The sequence below is a fragment of the Solanum lycopersicum genome, chromosome 11 (genome assembly GCF_036512215.1).
Source record: "Solanum lycopersicum chromosome 11, SLM_r2.1".
Taxonomy (NCBI): domain Eukaryota; kingdom Viridiplantae; phylum Streptophyta; class Magnoliopsida; order Solanales; family Solanaceae; genus Solanum; species Solanum lycopersicum.
In genome coordinates this window covers 57,003,298-57,024,476 of record NC_090810.1, presented here as the reverse complement: position 1 = coordinate 57,024,476, position 21,179 = coordinate 57,003,298, and the positions used below count along the sequence as shown (strand labels likewise).

General features: G+C 38.8%; 1 protein-coding gene, 1 long non-coding RNA gene and 1 pseudogene across 10 annotated transcripts; 1 reads left to right on the top strand and 2 right to left on the bottom strand.

The window, feature by feature from the left end:
- Positions 1-359: 359 nt before the first annotated feature.
- On the bottom strand, positions 360-1,603 carry LOC109118926 (uncharacterized). Its single transcript, XR_002026101.2, has 2 exons — positions 881-1,603; positions 360-625 (listed from the first exon to the last, which is right to left on the bottom strand). It is a non-coding gene; the product is annotated as an uncharacterized lncRNA (long non-coding RNA).
- Positions 1,604-2,583: 980 nt separating this feature from the next.
- On the top strand, positions 2,584-4,363 carry LOC101253966 (actin-97; annotated as a pseudogene). Its single transcript, XR_002026078.3, has 4 exons — positions 2,584-2,856; positions 2,989-3,056; positions 3,125-4,132; positions 4,212-4,363. The product of XR_002026078.3 is annotated as an actin-97 (transcript).
- A 256-nt stretch (positions 4,364-4,619) lies between these two features.
- LOC101253657 (uncharacterized) lies at positions 4,620-21,179 on the bottom strand. 8 transcript variants are annotated; one of them, XR_003244227.2, is made up of 11 exons: positions 20,981-21,164; positions 19,546-19,696; positions 19,370-19,453; positions 8,356-8,465; positions 8,144-8,194; positions 7,348-7,491; positions 7,165-7,254; positions 6,845-6,951; positions 6,319-6,432; positions 5,605-5,689; positions 4,620-5,121 (listed from the first exon to the last, which is right to left on the bottom strand). XR_003244227.2 is itself a non-coding variant. In XM_026028094.2 (11 exons), the coding sequence occupies exons 2-11, from the start codon at positions 20,263-20,265 to the stop codon at positions 5,023-5,025; spliced, it is 1,002 nt and encodes a 333-aa protein (XP_025883879.1). In that variant the 5' UTR covers positions 20,266-20,381; positions 20,981-21,131; the 3' UTR covers positions 4,620-5,022. The 8 variants fall into 8 exon arrangements, 6 of the variants coding, with proteins under 6 accessions (XP_025883879.1, XP_010313282.1, XP_069146862.1 ...); XR_011212250.1 differs by having other exon boundaries at positions 19,546-19,665; positions 20,981-21,131; XM_026028094.2 differs by lacking the exon at positions 6,319-6,432 and adding an exon at positions 20,154-20,381 and having other exon boundaries at positions 19,546-19,665; positions 20,981-21,131.

The window sequence follows — 21,179 nt, the reverse complement described above, 5'->3', positions numbered from 1 at the left end:
TTTTTTATGATAAAAGAGTTTTAAAACATAAGTTTGATTCGCGATTTGTGTATCTGTGATTTATCTCGGTAGGATAATATTGAGTTTTATCATGAACTTATTAAGGAGTTCAATATCCGTTTTGGAGGTGTTTGGAGACGCTTTGAGGCGACTTTGATTTAATTTCACATTAAAATCTTGAGTCTGAAAATGACTTTATTTGTATATTTGTCGTCACGATCCAGACCATCGTGATTTATACCCACGTTAATTAATTCTCCAGTGGGAAAACCATTACTACTACTCAACTAAGCAATTAATAGAAACTACGCATTTAAAGATACGAAAGCAGGTTTAATTGACTAAATGAAATCACGAAGTTTCCACAAAATCCAAGGTCAAACAAAATAACTGATGTGGAAGTTCAACCCATAGAACTGAAAGTCATTATACCAAAACTCTAATGATCAACAAGTCTACAAACAAAGGGATGCAAACCCGAAAGCTAAAACTAACAGCCTAAATAAATAATCTGAGCCCGAAAAGAGTGGACTAAATAAGGAGGATCCATTGCAACCTGGAAGAACTAGCTCACCCTTGAATCAAGTCTCTATCAGTTATTGCCTAGCTGAGCGTCAATAGCTGCCTGAAGATTTGTATTCAACAAATAACGAACAAGTGCAGTATCAATACACAACCATAATGTACGTAGGATCACACAGCCACCCCAGTGAGCGAAACATAGGCAAGAAATTACAACACACATATACAAAATACGCAGATCATTATCATTTCAAGAGCAACATACAGTTTCCAATATGAACGACAATTAGACATTGATAACTATCAAGAATCTAAATTCTACAGATTGTAAAACGGATTAGGAGAGTAAAATCTTTACCTTTAGCGCTAAAAGTCATGGGAATTGTCAAGAAATAGCCTGTGGTCGTCTCTTAGCTCTCAAGAACGAAGGTTTGTAGAAAATAACGATTTTGAGATTATTCCCCCAACTGAAGTAGCGACTGGCCCACTACGGCAGATCTCATCCAACCACCGCGGCCCCGCCCTGACAGAATTAAACCTGCCCTGGCGACTTGCACGGAGACAGAAGCTCGAAATTTGAGTTCCAAGATTCCAGTTCACAACATGTCTTCGACCCTTGACGTTCAGAAACTACCCTTTCACGCCAAGATCTTTCAGCCCGAATTCGATTCCTAAAGTCGTACAGGCTCCTTAACGTCTTGACTATCCAATCAAGTGATCAACACAATCAGATCCCCCATTCATTATCAAATTTCCCAAGACCTTACCTATCTCAGATTTCATCCAAATCTGGACTAGGCTACAATTTTCTAACTCACTGCTCAAAAGTTTTCTTGCCCAATCTCTTTCTCCATTGGTTTTTCTATAACGACGAAAATAAGTCGTTACATCCATATTGTATCTCGTTTACATACATATGTATATCAATGTGTATTACACCATTTATTTTCTTTGATATATCAGTGTATCTCCACACTGAGATAAATGATATTGTGCAACAAATTCCACCGAGACAGTATCTATGCATAATTCTTTTAAAGGTAGATTATGCAAAATGTTCGTTGGGTTGAATTTCTTGCACAAAAAATGATTCACACTTTTTTTTACTTAAAATGACCAATCGTACATTGTTCTTACCAAATTGACAAGTTGCCATTTGGCCATTTTCTTTCTAATTTATGAAAAAGGAACTTTTATCTATTTTTTCTTGTTGTGCTATTTTTTTTAAAACGTTGTTGTTTAAATTTGTGTGTTGTACAATTCACCTCTCTCCTACTCTCTATCATATATCTCTCTCGTGTCTCTTCCAATCTTGCTCGCCTCTCTCCTCTCTCTCCCAATCTCGTTCGCCTCTTTGATCTCCTTTCTCTCCAAACCTCGCTTGCCATATATACAAATACATATGTATAAGATACAATTATCTAACCAATATACATATACAATTCACCTCTCTCCCATTTTTTCCCCTCTCCTCTCTCTCCCAGTTTAGCTCGCCTCTCTCCTCCTTATAACATGTAGCTACGAATTTTAATTATTCAACTATAGTTACGAAAAATAATTAGGCTATTTTTAGTGGCTATAGGTGAAAGTTCCCCAAATCGTTTATATAATATCAATATATGATATTCATACATCTCTATACAATATTGATATATTACATAGACGCTAATAATTATTTGTACACAAATCATATATACATGTTTATATATCATTATACAATATGGATGCACGTTTATGCAATATCGATACATTACGTAACTATTTAACGATATCGATACATTACATGTACAATACGTAAGACATAATTATTAGTATATTATATATTCATGTTTATACCCCTGTCAATCACAAAAAACTTTTTATTGTATTTTTAAATCAAAGAATTTTCACCAAATATTTAAATGGTCGAGCTTGATCAGTTTTATCTCGTATTGAAAAAAATAATAGATCAACCACAATCGATTTTTTTTCAAAAAAAATTAAAATCAAATAGAATTTTCTAAGGGATAAAACAAATTAAAAATTGAACCGTTTAAATGGGCTAAATAAGAGGAGAAGCCTAACCATAAAAAGTAGGACCTCATATTAATAAGTGACACGTGGCGATCATAGACAGTAACAAAGACCAAATATATACCAAAGAAAAATAACAGACAGCAAAAAATGTGGGAATTTTATTTTTTTAGCTTTTAAAAAGAAGACCATTTCATTGCCTTTTGGAATCGTTGAGTTTCATTTCAATTTTGCTTTGTTGATTCTTTTTTTTCTTTTTGAAAAAAAAAAATATTGTATTTGCACTCACAACCCAACAGTTTATTCCCCTCTCCCGAAAAGGTAATCTCGACGAATTTAGAATTATATGAAAATGATTCAATATCGTGTTTATTAATCGTTTAGTGTTTGGCATGAATTTAGAATTTAAAATTGTATGAGAATGATTCAAAATCGTGTCTATGGATATTGTAGATTAAACAATGGCAGATGGTGAGGATATTCAGCCACTGGTGTGTGATAATGGAACGGGAATGGTGAAGGTAAGTAGAGAGAAAGAAATTTTTTGAAATTTGAGATTTGAAATTGAGAAACTGGTAATTTTTTCTAGGCTGGATTTGCTGGAGACGATGCGCCACGAGCAGTGTTTCCTAGCATTGTTGGTAGACCACGTCACACGGGTGTTATGGTTGGTATGGGTCAAAAAGATGCGTATGTTGGTGATGAAGCTCAATCGAAACGTGGTATTCTATCTTTGAAATATCCAATTGAGCATGGGATTGTAAGTAATTGGGACGATATGGAGAAAATATGGCATCATACATTCTACAACGAACTTCGAGTGGCTCCAGAGGAACACCCTGTTCTTCTCACAGAGGCACCTCTAAACCCTAAGGCGAATCGCGAAAAGATGACTCAAATCATGTTTGAGACCTTCAACGCGCCTGCAATGTATGTCGCGATTCAAGCCGTACTATCTCTATATGCCAGTGGGCGTACAACAGGGATTGTCATGGACTCTGGGGATGGGGTGAGTCACACGGTACCAATCTATGAGGGATATGCTCTACCACATGCTATCCTTCGTCTCGATTTAGCTGGACGGGACCTGACGGATCACCTGATGAAGATCTTGACAGAGCGTGGGTACTCGTTCACAACAAGTGCTGAAAGAGAAATCGTGAGGGATGTGAAGGAAAAGCTATCTTACATAGCTCTCGACTATGAACAAGAGATTGAAACCTCAAAAACTAGCTCAAACGTGGAGAAGAGCTACGAGTTGCCTGATGGTCAAGTGATTACGATTGGTGCTGAACGTTTCAGATGCCCTGAAGTGCTGTTCCAGCCTTCCATGATCGGAATGGAAGCTGCTGGGATACATGAAACAACGTACAACTCGATCATGAAATGTGACGTTGATATCAGGAAGGATCTTTATGGTAACATTGTACTTAGCGGGGGGACGACTATGTTTCCAGGAATCGCTGATAGAATGAGCAAAGAAATCACAGCATTGGCTCCAAGTAGCATGAAAATTAAGGTGGTTGCACCACCAGAGAGGAAGTATAGTGTTTGGATTGGAGGTTCAATTTTGGCTTCTTTAAGTACCTTCCAACAGGTAACATTGATCATTTATTCTCTTTTTAACTTCTTCACATCTAAAAATATTAATTTTATGTTTGTTTTTTGAAATGTAGATGTGGATTGCAAAGGCAGAATATGATGAATCTGGTCCATCCATTGTGCATAGAAAATGCTTCTAAATTATTCCTTTTTAGACATGTAATTCCTCATGTAACAATCAATGGCAAATAAATTTTACAGTAAAACCAATTTTCTTGGTTCTCAACTTTGTCCTTAATATAGATTTGTTTTTGTTCATAATAAATAGTCCACACATAACCTCAATTGATTGATGTTGTTGATATTACTCGAAAAACTCAGTGTATTTTCTTTTGTTTTGTGTTAATTACTCAAAAAACTCTCAAGTGTAACCTAAAAGACGGAGTTTATACGTATTTAGAGATCTTTTGCACGTAAAATCGAGTTTGAACCAAAACTGCTAAAAAAAATTTGTCCAATCCTGTAAGAGAAGTCGAGCCATATTTTGCTAAACATCATAAAATTGATCAAAACAGAAAGAATTCACCATATTTTGCTCTTTAATCTTGCAATAAAGCTCAAGATAGAAGTGATAAATCAACTTTGACATCAAAATTTTCTTTTAGCACAGTACACATAACATTATATTACCACCAGTTGAGGAAAAAAAAAACCAAATAACTACTTAAAACAAAGAGAGTTCGTTTCTCTTTTCTTTTCCTACAGAGGTAGATTTTACAGCATCTCTCTGGAACAGGAAGCGGCATATTACGTCAAATGTAGCTCTAGGATCAATCACATCTGCATTTCGATGGTCGAATACATGACTTGCAGCAAAGATCAACTTCTGGTAGTGCAAACGGGAAGAGGCAGAGGCTTCAAAGTTCATATTCTGTTGCACGTTTATCAGTCCCCAAGAAGGGTTCGTTTTTTGGATGTGTTCATGTAAGGCTTTATGACCCACTCGATTTGAGCTTCGTCTTGATCCATTGTTCCTAATTTGATCTATACATTGAAAAACAATTAACTTGATCAGGAATGAGCAATCAGTAACAGATAGAATACGAATCAAGGTGATCACACATTCCTTACAACGTAGCACGGAATTCACATGACAGAGACAGGGCAAGTGTACTAAATAAAGCACATTTTCAGGGACTGATTCTTCAAGACAAAAACAAATCCGTTAAACTAATATGATAAATTTCTCGAGCTAGATAAAACATATATTAGTGAACTCTTGGAGAAGAGCTTAATATCCCTTCTGGTTTTGTTGCTTGACATCTATTATCATGAAGCAGATAAGAGAACTTGCAGCAAGTTTTTTCTCTTTAGTCGTTCCAAATAATTTTCTAGGAATATGTAGATGTGGAAAACATAGGTCGGGCAGCTAAACGAAGAGAAGTCAAGATTACACAGTTTCAAGATTATTTATAAACATGGATGCAAACAAATATGATGAACTAGTCTTGGTATAATTATTGTTACCTGGTAAAGCCGTAGTTCAAATCGAGGGCCAACTTCTTTCAGCTCAATTGATTTTGGACCTCCATGCTTTTCATAGACGTGATGTCTGCATGTTTCAATCAAATTTAGTATAAAGAAAAGGGAAGGGGGGAGCTGCATATCCGGTAAATCATCAAATTTATACCTATTTTTATCTATCCTGTCAGTTAACAAGACAACCAAGGGATAGCCTAGTGGTAAGGAACCTCCACCAGAGGATTATTCGAAATCTTAGTGAAACACTGGATTTCTTATCTTATGCATGCTTTTCATGAAAAAAAATACCAATTGAAGTGGAGGGTTTCTTCAAACAAGGGACTGGTTCAACTATTCAATCAAATGATATTGAGCATGTTTTCTCATCTCTTCTCGAGAAACAAGTGGGGGCTATTTCTTTGCAACAATTTCATATATGGCAATCATGCTAAGATCGACCCATGCGGTTGGTGGTTTGAGTCAATCAAGTGAGTAAAGTGGGAAAAACTACTGCTCCCTCCTGCTGGAGTTGGACAGGAGAGGTAATGAAATTTAAGCAGGATATTCCAACTTGTATTTTGCATGGTCTTTGTCATAATCCATTTGTCTGTCTATTTCTATCATCTATTAATATTTTGAGAAGCAAAAATATGTAGCATATCATGGATTTAGCCACTTCTCTATATGTTAGAATAGTTCAGGAAAATCCATGGACCTCACCATTTGGAATAAAGAAATGGTTAATGATTTCTGACGCAACCTAGGTTGCACGTACTCTTCCATTACGTTGTTGCACCTGTGTTCAATTCTCCAAGAACACTATTTTGGGAGAATCTGCGCACACCCATTGACATATTTTAAGAGTCCCAGAGAAACATTGTCTGGAACAAAATGTGTAAAAGCTAATGACTAAAACAACTAAAAGAAACATCCCTAAATTGATGAACTTCAGGAAAAAACAACAAAATGTTACAAAAAAGAATCTAGAACATAGTCTGGCACAATCAGCGAAAATATATCTAATTGTTTAAAGATAGCTAATGCCAAAGCAATTGTTTACAAGCTTCATTCTAATTGTATGGCTTCAAGTTACCAAAATGAGAAATCTGTGGATCGAGGATCAAATAGAAAAAAAACATTGCTGAGCCATTATCCCCAGCATGCCTTGTACTCAAGTAAAACTAAACAGCAACTAACAACCTCCATTGCTAAAGTAGAACTTAATGAGACTGAACAAGAAACAAACCTGAATGAGATGTAGTCCGACTGGTTAGCAAATGTGAGGATACGTTTTGTATCAGGCTTCGGAACAGGAAACAAATGCTTTAGGATGTTTACTGTCCTCTCACCAAGCTGCATGATCGAAATATACCTGGTGAGTATAGAACAGTATATAAGATGCTACACTAAGAACACAAAGACTCTAGATATTCAAGAGTTATCTAAACATCCAGTAACTGATTTTGGCGACATGATCAACCAGTTTTAAAAATCTCAATGTCAGTAGAAAATCTACTGAAATGCATGTGTTTCGCTCTTTATCGAAAAAGGGATGTCAGGAATTACCTTAGTTGAAAATTTGTCAAAAATCAAGTGTGGATACGCCTCAGACATCGTTCCCATAGATTTTTTGTCCTTAATATCATGTCTAGTCACCTGCATGAAATAGTAGATGAGGACATCATCTAACAACTCACATAGACAGCAGAAGACTTCTACGCTTAACAGCATAAGAGTAAGACCACTTACCACATTGAGCAATCCAAAGTAAGCAGTTGGACCAAAAGGCAAATGACTAATGACAATACCATCAGGCACACCACGATTCTCATGGACCAAAATTACATCTGTAAAATCATGAGATCGGCAGGTTTCAATTATTTCTGATATAACCTGAAAATAAAAAGAAATATGAGCAAAATACGAACATATGATAAACAAATAGAAGATAATTGTAAAACCGTAAATATCTTGAAGTTGTGCTGCTTGGACTCTCCAAATAACTCAATGCTTCAAAAATGCACTACGTTTGGAGGATCCGACATGCACCACGATGACATTTGAAGAATCCAAGAAACATAGGCTTTAAGAACTAAATAGCTTGTTATGCAAGCACATAGATGTTAATAAGTAATTATGACAAATCACTTTCCCTGCACAAACAAGGGGTCTAAGAGTCAAAGAATCAGAGCTCTTTTCATTAAAAAAGCAAATACGAGACATCCATGGCCATCTGTTCTCTTCTTTTTATATTCAATTAAAATTTTCTAGAAGGTTTGCAGGAGTGTATATATGTGAGCCTGATACATTATTCTGGTACTCTCTGTGTTCCAGTATACAAGTAAGACACAAAAATGTACATATACACATGTTTAAATTGCAACTTAAACAAATGGAACACCTCTTCCTATTCCGACATGAAGTTAAGAGACAAAGTACCAATTCTTATTATGGATCTTTCAAGCTGTAAGCTCCAATGCCATCTCTGATAGCTTGTAATGATAGAAATATTAAACAAGAAAATAATTCCCAATAGCAGACCAACCTGACCACCACGATTCATCCGCTGAGCATTAGGGAACACAATTTTCAACTCCTGTCTCCATACAACAACATGGAAAAGGAAAGAATAGGAAATGAGAAGTGTCTAATTAAAAAAATATATAGTTTCCTATATAATGACTTCTAAAAGAAAGAGTTAGAAGGGAATGGTGGACTACGTAATATAATAATAGGATAATTGAAGGGTACACCAACCTTGACAAACTGAGTAAGAGGAGCACTAGGATTTCTTGAAGTGGTAAGCAAAATTTTGGGATCTTTTTCAGATGCATTAGCATATTCATCATCAATAGTTGATCGAGGTACTGCATCAACATCATTAAAAATAGACAAAAGCCTTGTTATAGCAAAAACATAGCACATACAATTACAATTCGATACGAATGTAATTAGAGAACATTTCAACAAACCACTATGTTCTACTTGTTCGTGCATAGTCTACAAGTCACGGAGGCAATTCGCGAAAGAAGCGGAGCACGAAGCTACCGCTTCCCCCGACCGACTAAAATACAACCGTCGCGTCCCATCGGTGAATTATTAACAACACAACAGAGAGAGAGAGAGAGAGAGAGAGAGATATGTTGTCATAGAAAAGGCATGATGAAGACACAAGCATTAAAGAGAGTTGTAAAGATTTCCGAAAGCCAATAATTTCTGGTTTATCAAAGGTTTCATATCCTTCCATCATCTTGTTTACCCTCTTTGCTTCTCTCTTCCCTTTCACATTCTACAAGATTTAACCCACCAAGAGAATAGACAAGTGACGAAAAACTAATGAGCACATACAAACCTCTAGAAACTATAAAATCTTAAATCATATATATGAAGATAAAAAAAGATACCTCTTCTTTGCATTCAGCCAAGAAGACCAATGTACCACTATTTCAAATCAATTGGAAAAACAACTAATGTAATTCTCACTGCTAATCAGTCCCCTGGCCGATACTATATGGCAGCTCGTGCTTATGCCACAATCAGAAATGGGCAATTTGATAACACCACTACCACTGCCATACTTGAGTACACAAATCTCTACTCAGGCGCGAATTCAAGGCCTTTATTGCCTCAACTTCCAGTTTCCAATAATACAGCCACTGCCACTTCTTAGGCTAATCAATTGAGGAGCAATCCTAGCAATAATAGAGTTCCCAATCAAATTGATGAGAACTTATTTTTCACTGTTGCACTAGGCTTAGTGAATTGAGCTCCTGGCACCTAGATGTCAAGGGTAATAATATCCATTTGCTGCTATCATGAACACTTCATTTGTTTTTCCAAGAAGAACTTCATTGCTGCACGCATATTACCAAAATATTCCAGGGATTTATACATTGGACTTCCCACCCGTTCCACCGGTGCAATTTGATTATACAGGCAATGTTTCATGAGGACTCTGGCAATCGAGATTTGGAACAAAGCTGTACAAGCTCAAGTTTGGTTCTAATGTACGAATTGTGTTCAAGATACTGCTATCTTCTCTACAAAGGACCATCCTATACATCTTCATGGATACCACTTTTGGGTTGTTGGACAAGGTTTTGGTAACTTCGATGCTGAAACTGATACTGCCGACTTTAACTTGATCGATCCGCCTGTCAGGAACACAATCGATTTTTCTATTGGTGGATGGGCAGTCATTCGTTCCGTGGCTGATAATCCAGGTAAAGAACCTGATTTCATCACTAGAAATATTCTTGTGTGGCAGGGGTTGGGTTGTTTGTTCCATCGTCGAAAATGGAATTGGAGAGGTACAGACAATGGAACCACCTCCACCAGATCTACCACAATGCTAACATGTTCAAATTGTAGCAAATTGTCCTAAAATTAAGCAGTTCTTAGTGTGTATGTAACGACCTGTTTAGTCGTTTTGAGTAGCAGATTTAATTTCTGGAAAAACAGACTGAGACGACGGAACCCACGATGGAACGTCATGGGCACGACGGACCGTCGAGGGTGTCTCGTCCCAAAACACTTAGAAATTCTGAAATTTGGGTGCTGAAATCGACTCTTTGAACTCTATGACGGACCTGCAGGACGGACCGTCACAGGCACGATGAACCGTCGTGATCCACCGTTTCAAAACACTTCAACTCTTGAGAATTTGGTATAGGGAACGATTCTCTGAACGTCGTGACGGAAGTGCAGGACGGACCGTCGTAGGTACGACGGGCCGTCACAGACTCCTTAAGGAAATCGAGTCTCTGACGAACCTGCATGACGGACCGTCGCAGGCGCGACGGGCCGTCACAGGTTGCGTAATCCCAGTTGAAGTCAGAATTCTGGTTAAGTTTTAAAGGGGCGTTTTGGACTATTCCTGCTATAATTATATATTTCGTGGGTCTATATTAATAACTCAATTTCTTGGGGGATAAAAGAGGTAACCTTAAGTTAATTAGTGGACTATTATTGTCATCTTTTACTCTTAATTATATACTAATTTGGGTAAAAGAAAGAGGGTTTGAATAAAGAAAATAGAAAGAACAAGAGAAAGAGAGAGAAGGGAATCGATAGAGGGAGAGACGATCGAGAAGGGGAAAAACACAAAGCTTTGGAAAAATTTGCTTGCTTGATCACGAATCTTCGGTGAAGGTAGGTTATGGTTTCTCTTACGATATTCGTAGTAAACTCTTAATAGCGAATGATATGTATTGATAATATTGTTAACCCTGCTATGTGCTTAATTGTATGCTTGCATGAATGTAATTATATGATTGTGATTATATAAGCATGATGAAGTTATTGAATCCCAAATCTTGAAAACCCCTTGTTAATGATGATGCCTTGGTATAAAAGAAGGCTTGATGAACTAAAGTAATGAGATGATGATGCCTTGGTATAAGAGACAACTAGATGAATTAATAGAATGAGATTAGGGGATCGGGTGTCACGAACCGACACGTAGAATTAGGGGATCGAGTGTCACGAACCGACACGTAGAATTAGGGGATCGGGTGTCACGAACCGACACGTAGAATTAGGGGATCGGGTGTCACGAACCGACACGTAGAATTAGGGGATCGGGTGTCACAAACCAACACGTAGTATTAGGGGATCGGGTGTCACGAACCGACACGTAGTATTAGGGGATCGGGTGTCACGAACCGACACGTAGTATTAGGGGATCGGGTGTCACGAACCAACACGTAGTATTAGGGGATCGGGTGTCACGAACCGACACGTAGATTTAGGGAATCGGTGTCACGAACTGACACATAGATTTAGGGGATCGGGTGTCATGAACCGACACATAGATTTAGGGGATCGGAGTGTCACGTACCGACACAAGAAGATTAATGAATATTGAGGGAGCGGTGTGTCACGTACCGACACAAGAGAAATAAAGATAATGAATCTTGAAAGATGTTAATATACTCAATCTAATGAACATGATTCCCAAATGAGTATGGTATTGAGGCTTGAGTCCTCATGTGTGAACTTGACGGTAATTGTTAATGATATAGTATTTGTTGTTGCTACATGTTGAGTATCATAGTTGATTTTATGATATTACTTGGTATATATTGATTTCTATTTTGAGTTGGACGATGATATCTACTCAGTACCCGTGTTTTGTACTGACCCCTACTTTTATGTTTTCTTCTTGTTTATTTGTGGAGTGCAGCAAACGTGCCATCGTCTTCAACTCAACAGTAATTCAAGCCAGTCTTACTACATCGGAAATTCAGGGTGAGTTAATGCTTCTAGCTTGGACTGGATCTTCTTCTTCAAGTCTTGATGCCTTGAACTTCCGGCATGGACTAGCTTCTTATGTATTTTTAGCTTTTAGAATACTCTTAGTTTAGTCGTTTGATCGTAGATGTTCTTGTGATGATGACTTCCAGATTTTGGGGAATAATAGATGTTGAATTTTAGAAGTTAATGAATTGGTCTTTATTTAATGAGTTTAAGTCTTCCGCATTACTTTCTGTCGATATTATATTGAAATGTTAAGGTTAGATTGGTTGGTTCGCTCACATAGGAGGGTAAGTGTGGGTGTCAGTCGCAACCCGGTTTGGGTCGTGACAAACTTGGTATCAAAGCATTAGGTTCGTTGGTCTCATCACACAAGAACGAGTCTAGTAGAGTCTTAAGGAACGGTAGGGAACGCCTTTACTTTTCTTTGAGAGGCTATAAGACTTTAGGAAAATTCCATTCTTTCTTTCTTTCTTTCGTGCTACTACTTGAATCCAATTGGTATCTAGGTGATACAAATTGGTATCTGACCATCTTCACTCTCTTTCGCGGATGGTTAGAACTAGAGCAACGACTGCGCCAACACCAACATCGGCAAGACAAGAAGCGTCTGAGCCAGCCTCTGGGGCTGTAGCTCGAGGAAGAGAAGCGGCAAGAGGCCGTGGTAGAGGTCGTGGGAGGACGTCCTCTAGAGGAAGAGGACGAGCACCTAGCCCATCTGATACTAGGCGGTGACTCCTCCACCGACTTTAGAAGTAGTAAGAGAGGGTGAGGAAGGGGAAACTGAGCAAGTGCAGAATGAGGAATTGCCACCCCAACCTACCCCAGAGATGATAAATCAGGTGCTTGCTTATCTTAGTGGGTTATCTGATCAAGGTCAAACACCTCCAGTGTTTTCTGCACCAACACCTCCGGTTTCAGAGGTACAACATGCAGCCACTATGGCTCCTCGTATGGATGCCTCAGTGGACATAGGCACGTTTCCACGTCGAACTACTGGGCCTATAATAACAAATGATCAGCATGAACTTTTCAGTAAGTTCTTGAAATTGAAACCTCCAGTCTTCAAGGATTCTGAATCTGAGGATGCTTACGATTTTCTGGTTGACTGTCATGAGCTACTACACAAGATGGGTATAGTAGAACGGTTTGGTGTTGAGTTCGTGAGTTATCAGTTTCAAGGGAATGCCAAAATGTGGTGGCGGTCACATGTTGAGTGTCAACCAACAGAGGCACCACCTATGACTTGGGCATCATTCTCTAGCCTGTTTATGGAGAAGTATATCCCCCGAACTTTGATGGATAGGAAAAGAGATGAATTTTTGAGCCTAGAGCAAGGTAGGATGTCGGTTACTGCATATGAGGCTAAGTTTCGTGCATTATCCCGGTATGCCACCCAACTTTGTTTCAGTCCACAAGAGCGGATTCGCCGTTTTGTGAAGGGGTTGAGGTCAGAACTGCGGATTTCAGCCTTACAAGTAGCGGCTACGGCAAAATCCTTTCAAGAAATGGTTGATTTTGATGTAATTCTGGGTATGACTTGGCTTTCTCCGAATTTTGCGATCTTGGATTGTAATGCCAAAATTGTGATGTTAGCCAAGCCTGGGACAGATCCGTTAGTGTGGGAGGGTGACTACACTTCCAATCCGGTGCGTATCATCTCTTTTCTCCGTGCTAAGAAAATGGTTAGTAAAGGGTGTTTAGCTTTCTTGGCACATCTCAAGGATGACACTACCCAAGTACCTTCGATTGAGTTGGTTTCGGTGGTCCGTGAGTTTCGGGATGTGTTCCCTGTAGATCTTCCTGGTATGCCACCAGATAGGGATATTGACTTCTGTATTGATCTTGAACCGGGTACTCGCCCCATTTCTATACCCCCTTATAGAATGGCTCTCGCGGAGTTAAGAGAGTTAAAGGCACAACTTCAAGAGTTGTTGGGCAAAGGCTTTATTAGACCAAGTGCATCTCCTTGGGGTGCTCCGGTTTTGTTTGTGAAGAAGAAGGATGGGAGTTTTCGGATGTGCATAGACTACCGGCAACTGAACAAGGTAACCATAAAGAACAAGTATCCCATTCCTCGCATTGATGACTTGTTCGATCAGTTACAAGGTGCTTGTGTCTTCTCTAAGATTGACTTGAGATCCGGTTATCATCAATTGAAAATACGGGCAACGGATGTGCCAAAGACTGCTTTTCGAACGAGGTATGGGCATTACGAATTTGTAGTGATGTCTTTTGGTCTTACGAATGCCCCTGCTGCGTTCATGAGTTTGATGAACGGGATTTTTAAGCCATATTTGGATCTCTTTGTGATCGTATTTATTGATGACATACTGATATACTCAAAGAGCAAGAAAGAACAAGAGGAGCATTTGAGAATGGTATTGGAAATGTTGAGGGAGAAAAAGCTTTATGCCAAGTTCTCTAAGTGTGAGTTTTGGCTAGATGCAGTGTCCTTCTTGGGGCACGTGGTTTCTGAGGATGGAGTGATGGTGGATCCTTCTAAGATTGAAACAGTGAAGAATTGGGTAAGACCTACTAATGTGTCAGAAATAAGGAGCTTTGTTGGGTTAGCTAGCTACTACCGCCGATTTGTCAAGGGATTCTCTTCTATTGCTTCCCAACTGACGAACTTGACTAAGCAAAATGTTTCATTTGTATGGTCGGATGAGTGTGAAGAAAGCTTTCAGAAGCTCAAGACTCTGTTGACTACTGCACCAATTCTCACCTTGCCAGTGGAAGGTAAGAATTTCATTGTCTATTGTGATGCATCCTATTCGGGTTTGGGTGCAGTGCTAATGCAAGAGAAGAATGTGATTGTTTATGCTTCAAGACAATTAAAAGTGCATGAACGTAACTACCCAACTCATGATTTGGAATTGGCCGCGGTAGTGTTTGCATTAAAGCAATGGAAACACTATTTATATGGGGTTAAGTGTGAGGTCTATACGGATCATCGTAGCCTACAGTATGTCTTTACTCAGAAAGATTTGAACTTGAGACAGAGAAGATGGATGGAACTACTGAAGGACTACGACATCACCATTTTGTATCATCCGGGGAAGGCGAATGTTGTAGCGGATGCTTTAAGTAGAAAGGCGGGAAGCATGGGAAGTCTAGCTCACTTGCAAGCCTCTAGACGCCCATTAGCTAGAGAGGTTCAGACTCTAGCTAACGACTTGATGAGATTAGAAGTAAATGAGAAGGGAGGATTGTTGGCTTGTGTGGAGGCAAGATCTTCCTTTCTTGACAAGATTAAGGGAAAACAGTTTGATGATGAGAAACTAAGAAGAATCCAAGATAAGGTATTGCGAGGAGAGGCTAAGGAAGCACAAATCGATGAGAAAGGTGTTTTGAGAATCAAGGGAAGGGTATGTGTGCCCCGTGTTGATGATTTGATCAACACTATTCTGACAGAGGCTCATAGTTCAAGGTATTTGATACATCCGGGTGCAACCAAGATGTACCGTGACCTAAAGCAACACTTTTGGTGGAGTAGAATGAAGTGTGATATTGTGGATTTTATTGCCAAATGTCCAAACTATCAACAAGTAAAGTATGAACACCAAAGGCCCGGAGGAACGCTTCAGAGAATGCCCATTCCGGAATGGAAATGGGAGAGAATCGCAATGGATTTCGTGGTTGGTCTTCCAAAGACAATGGGTAGGTATGACTCTATTTGGGTGATTGTTGATAGGTTAACTAAGTCTGCTCATTTTATTCCGGTTAAAGTGACTTACAATGCCGAGAAGTTAGCCAAGATCTATATCTCAAAAATCGTTCGATTGCATGGGGTTCCACTATCCATCATATCAGATAGAGGTACACAGTTTACTTCTAAGTTTTGGAAAACATTGCATGCGGAATTGGGTACTAGGTTGGACCTTAGTACTGCGTTCCATCCTCAAACCGATGGTCAGTCTGAGCGAACAATTCAAGTGTTAGAAGATATGCTTCGTGCGTGTGTGATAGAATTTGGTGGCCATTGGGATAGCTTCTTACCCTTAGCGGAATTTTCATACAATAATAGCTATCACTCGAGCATTGATATGGCTCCATTTGAAGCATTGTATGGTAGGAGATATAGGTCCCCCATTGGTTGGTTTGATGCGTTCGAGGTTAGACCTTGGGGTACGGATCTCTTGAGGGATTCGATGGAGAAGGTGAAATCTATTCAAGAAAAGCTTCTAGCGGCAAAGTAGACAAAAAGAATATGCAGATCGAAAGGTTAGAGACTTAGAGTTCATGGAGGGAGAACAAGTCTTGCTGAAGGTTTCGCCCATGAAATGGGTGATGCGGTTTGGAAAAAGGGGTAAGCTAAGTCCAAGGTATATTGGACCATTTGAAGTACTCAAGCGAGTAGGGGAGGTGGCTTATGAGTTAGCCTTGCCTCCAGGGCTGTCCGGGGTACATCCGGTATTCCATGTGTCGATGTTGAAAAGATACCATGGGGATGGAAACTATATTATCCGTTGGGATTCAGTTTTGCTTGATGGGAATTTGTCCTATGAGGAGGAGCCTGTTGCTATTCTAGATAGAGAAATTCGCAAGTTGAGATCAAGGGAGATTGCATCCATCAAAGTTCAATGGAAGAATCGACCCGTTGAAGAAGCCACTTGGGAGAAGAAGGTTGATATGCGAGAAAGATATCCACACCTGTTCACAGATTCAGGTACTCCTTTTCGCCCTTATTCTCCTTCTTGTGATCGTTCGGGGACGAACGATGGGTAAATTGGTATCTAATGTAACGACCTGTTTAGTCGTTTTGAGCAGCAGATTTTATTTTTGGAAAAACAGGCTGAGACAACGGAACCCACGACGGAACGTCATAGGCACGACGGACCGTCGAGGGTGTCTCGTCCCAAAACACTTAGAAATTCTGAAATTTGGGTGCTGAAATCGACTCTCTGAACTCTATGATGGACCTGCAGGACGGACCGTCACAGGCACGATGAACCGTCGTGATCCACCGTTTCAAAACACTTCAACTCTTGAGAATTTGGTACAGGGAACGATTCTCTGAACGTCGTGACGGAAGTGCATGACGGACCGTCGTAGGTACGACGGGCCGTCACAGACTCCTTAAGGAAATCGAGTCTCTAACGAACCTGCATGACGGACCGTCGCAGGCGCGACGGGCCGTCATAGGTTGCGTAATCCCAGTTGAAGTCGGAATTCTGGTTAAGTTTTAAAGGGGCGTTTTGGACTATTCCTGCTATAATTATATATTTCGTGGGTCTATATTAATAACTCAATTTCTTGGGGGATAAAAGAGGTAACCTTAAGTTAATTAGTGGGCTATTATTGTCATCTTTTACTCTTAATTATATACTAATTTGGGTAAAAGAAAGAGGGTTTGAATAAAGAAAATAGAAAGAACAAGAGAAAGAGAGAGAAGGGAATCGATAGAGGGAGAGACGATCGAGAAGGGGAAAAACACAAAGCTTTGGAAAAATTTGCTTGCTTGATCACGAATCTTCGGTGAAGGTAGGTTATGGTTTCTCTTACGATATTCGTAGTAAACTCTTAATAGCGAATGATATGTATTGATAATATTGTAAACCCTGCTATGTGCTTAATTGTATGCTTGCATGAATGTAATTATATGATTGTGATTATATAAGCATGATGAAGTTATTGAATCCCAAATCTTGAAAACCCCTTGTTAATGATGATGCCTTGGTATAAAAGAAGGCTTGATGAACTAAAGTAATGAGATGATGATGCCTTGGTATAAGAGACAGCTAGATGAATTAATAGAATGAGATTAGGGGATCGGGTGTCACGAACCGACACGTAGAATTAGGGGATCGAGTGTCACGAACCGACACGTAGAATTAGGGGATCGGGTGTCACGAACCGACACGTAGAATTAGGGGATCGGGTGTCACGAACCGACACGTAGAATTAGGGGATCGGGTGTCACAAACCAACACGTAGTATTAGGGGATCGGGTGTCACGAACCGACACGTAGTATTAGGGGATCGGGTGTCACGAACCGACACGTAGTATTAGGGGATCGGGTGTCACGAACCAACACGTAGTATTAGGGGATCGGGTGTCACGAACCGACACGTAGATTTAGGGAATCGGTGTCACGAACTGACACATAGATTTAGGGGATCGGGTGTCATGAACCGACACATAGATTTAGGGGATCGGAGTGTCACGTACCGACACAAGAAGATTAATGAATATTGAGGGAGCGGTGTGTCACGTACCGACACAAGAGAAATAAAGATAATGAATCTTGAAAGATGTTAATATACTCAATCTAATGAACATGATTCCCAAATGAGTATGGTATTGAGGCTTGAGTCCTCATGTGTGAACTTGACGGTAATTGTTAATGATATAGTATTTGTTGTTGCTACATGTTGAGTATCATAGTTGATTTTATGATATTACTTGGTATATATTGATTTCTATTTTGAGTTGGCCGATGATATCTACTCAGTACCCGTGTTTTGTACTGACCCCTACTTTTATGTTTTCTTCTTGTTTATTTGTGGAGTGCAGCAAACGTGCCATCGTCTTCAACTCAACAGTAATTCAAGTCAGTCTTACTACATCAGAAATTCAGGGTGAGTTAATGCTTCTAGCTTGGACTGGATTTTCTTCTTCAAGTCTTGATGCCTTGAACTTCCGGCATGGACTAGCTTCTTATGTATTTTTAGCTTTTAGAATACTCTTAGTTTAGTCGTTTGATCGTAGATGTTCTTGTGATGATGACTTCCAGATTTTGGGGAATAATAGATGTTGAATTTTAGAAGTTAATGAATTGGTCTTTATTTAATGAGTTTAAGTCTTCCGCATTACTTTCTGTCGATATTATATTGAAATGTTAAGGTTAGATTGGTTGGTTCGCTCACATAGGAGGGTAAGTGTGGGTGTCAGTCGCAACCCGGTTTGGGTCGTGACAGTGTATATCTGTTGTTTTTTCAAGTGTGAGGATGTGCGCCATCACGATTTTGCCTACTGGAATGCATTTGTCTATCATTAATATTCAAGTGCCAACCAAGAAAAGAACTTTACTGCACATTGTAAGTACTAATCACAATCTTGGATTCTGTCATCACCATATAGAAGTATTGAACAGTTATATTTTTATCACATTTCTCTTTTTCTTAAAGATCCTTTTCGTGGTGAGCTTATAATTTTACTTCACATTCTATGTACTAATCACATTGTATCTTTTATTTTTTAAAAGACTCTTTAATTCTAACTTTTCAGCTGATATGTTTAAAACTATAAGATTAAAAAGCATTTTACTGCATTCAACTTATATACTTAAGCAGACCCCAAAATTTAAAAGTTCTCTTAATTTCTTACTCAGTGAAGCAAATCCCAATATCCATATCACTTTTTCTCCTATAATTAGACACCAAAACCATAACCAAGACTAATAGCAGCAATTTTTGTAGCAAGATCAATTCTAGTTTATAATTCTGATTCGAGCTCAATTCATATCATAATCAAGTATCAACCCTATAAATTTAGAAATAATTAGCATACCAGCAGTAATTTCATCTTCAAGATCGATTTCTTTCCGAAGAGCAGCTTCTTCGTTCCTGAGCTCAGTTGGAATTGGTTTTCCCTCTGAAAATACCAAAAAATCATCGAAAACCCCGAAATATATAAAATTCTACAAATTTCAATATTTTCTCATCAAATTTGTAATGAAAACTGACCTTCTAAAGCTTCTCTGATTTTGCGTTTCTTCTCATAGAGCAAACGCTCCTTCCCTTCTAAGCTTTTCCTGTATAGGTACTCTCTTCGCAGCCTAATGTTCCTTCTATGCATGGCGGCTACTACAAAAACGTCGTTGTTTTCAAGGTTTTTCTGGTTTTAGGGTTTAAGAGATTTTGGGGAAAAAGAAAGAGAGGGTTTTGTAAGAAGACAAAATAAAATGGGCTTTCACTATGCAAATATGTAGGACGATGAAACACTCAAATTTAAGATAAAAATATTACTACATTTTTCTATGCGCAAAATTTTGATCTGTCTTGAATGTTAGTCTAATGAATTTAACAGACATTCTTCACGCTTGTACTTGTTCTTCACAGTATCTTGGTAAAAATTATATACCAGAAAGTTCCTCTACAACCAAGCATAGTAGATATTTTTTGAAAATCAGGGAAAAAGGAAGCTTGAAGAGTAACAAAAGGACCTACAATATACACATTTTTCTGAATAAAATGAGATTCTCTATTGTGTTAGTAAGGACTCAAAATTTGTCGCATTTAACTGCATCCAATGTGCCAACAAAAAACAGAATATTGCAATGTTGTCACAATACCAGCTAAGTCATATCCTACGAACTTCAACCTTTTGCTGAACCAACCAAGTTCTTTTATTTTGTTTATGTCAGAGGAATGCCGGGCATCAAGAGAATCCAATGTAATGACCATGTTAGATTGCAAAAAATGAATGTTTGAATGCCTTCAATGAGCATGTATTGCTGCATATCTTTTTGCAAAGGTCTAGTGAGCAAATTTATCAATTTCCATTTAAAAAATCATAGAACCTGTAAAGATATAATATCTCGGATTAACTCAATCCCAAGGTTAGCTCAACAGGAGGATTGTTAAAGTACATATAATGAAATTGTTGGTCCATTCGCTAATGGGTACTCAATAAACCAGGGAAAACAAACTCCTTTATAATAACCACAAGAAGAGGGGCGAAATTGCGAGAACCCATTAATCAATCAGCAAGAAAAATATACCAAAAAAAAGATTGAATACTAAAAGCATCACAAAATTTGAAGGCAATATCAAACTAGAGGAAATCGCAGGAAAAATTAAAGACACCGTAAATCAACTCTTACAAATGAGGCTTGCTTAGACCAGATAAAGCTCGGAAATATCAAAAAGTGAACAAGAAGTTCAAAGAGGCTTGGTTTTCGATTTAACCAAATTTATTAACAGTAACCTGTGGGTTGTGGCGGTGTTGCTATTCAAATAATACAACAATCAACATCAACTTGTATAACAAATAACAATCAACACTTAACATTTAGCAATACTCTCCAAACTCCAACAATCTATGCCATGCAGTTTGGCTTTTGCTCTCCAAACTCCAAATTACTCACCTAGTTGATATTGTCTATATACAAGTACTGACCTTCGAGTCGCGAGAGCAGTTGCGGGCTGCGAGGAGCCGAGGAGTAGCGGTTGGACTGAGACTAAGGACGCCGAGCACAGAGACGAGCTGCGGCGTAACTGAGACGAGAGTGACGACAGTTGAGAGTTGACAACTTACTGTGGTTTGTGTTAGGGATTTCGGGTTATCATTTCTATTGAATTTGGGCCTAATTTTGAAT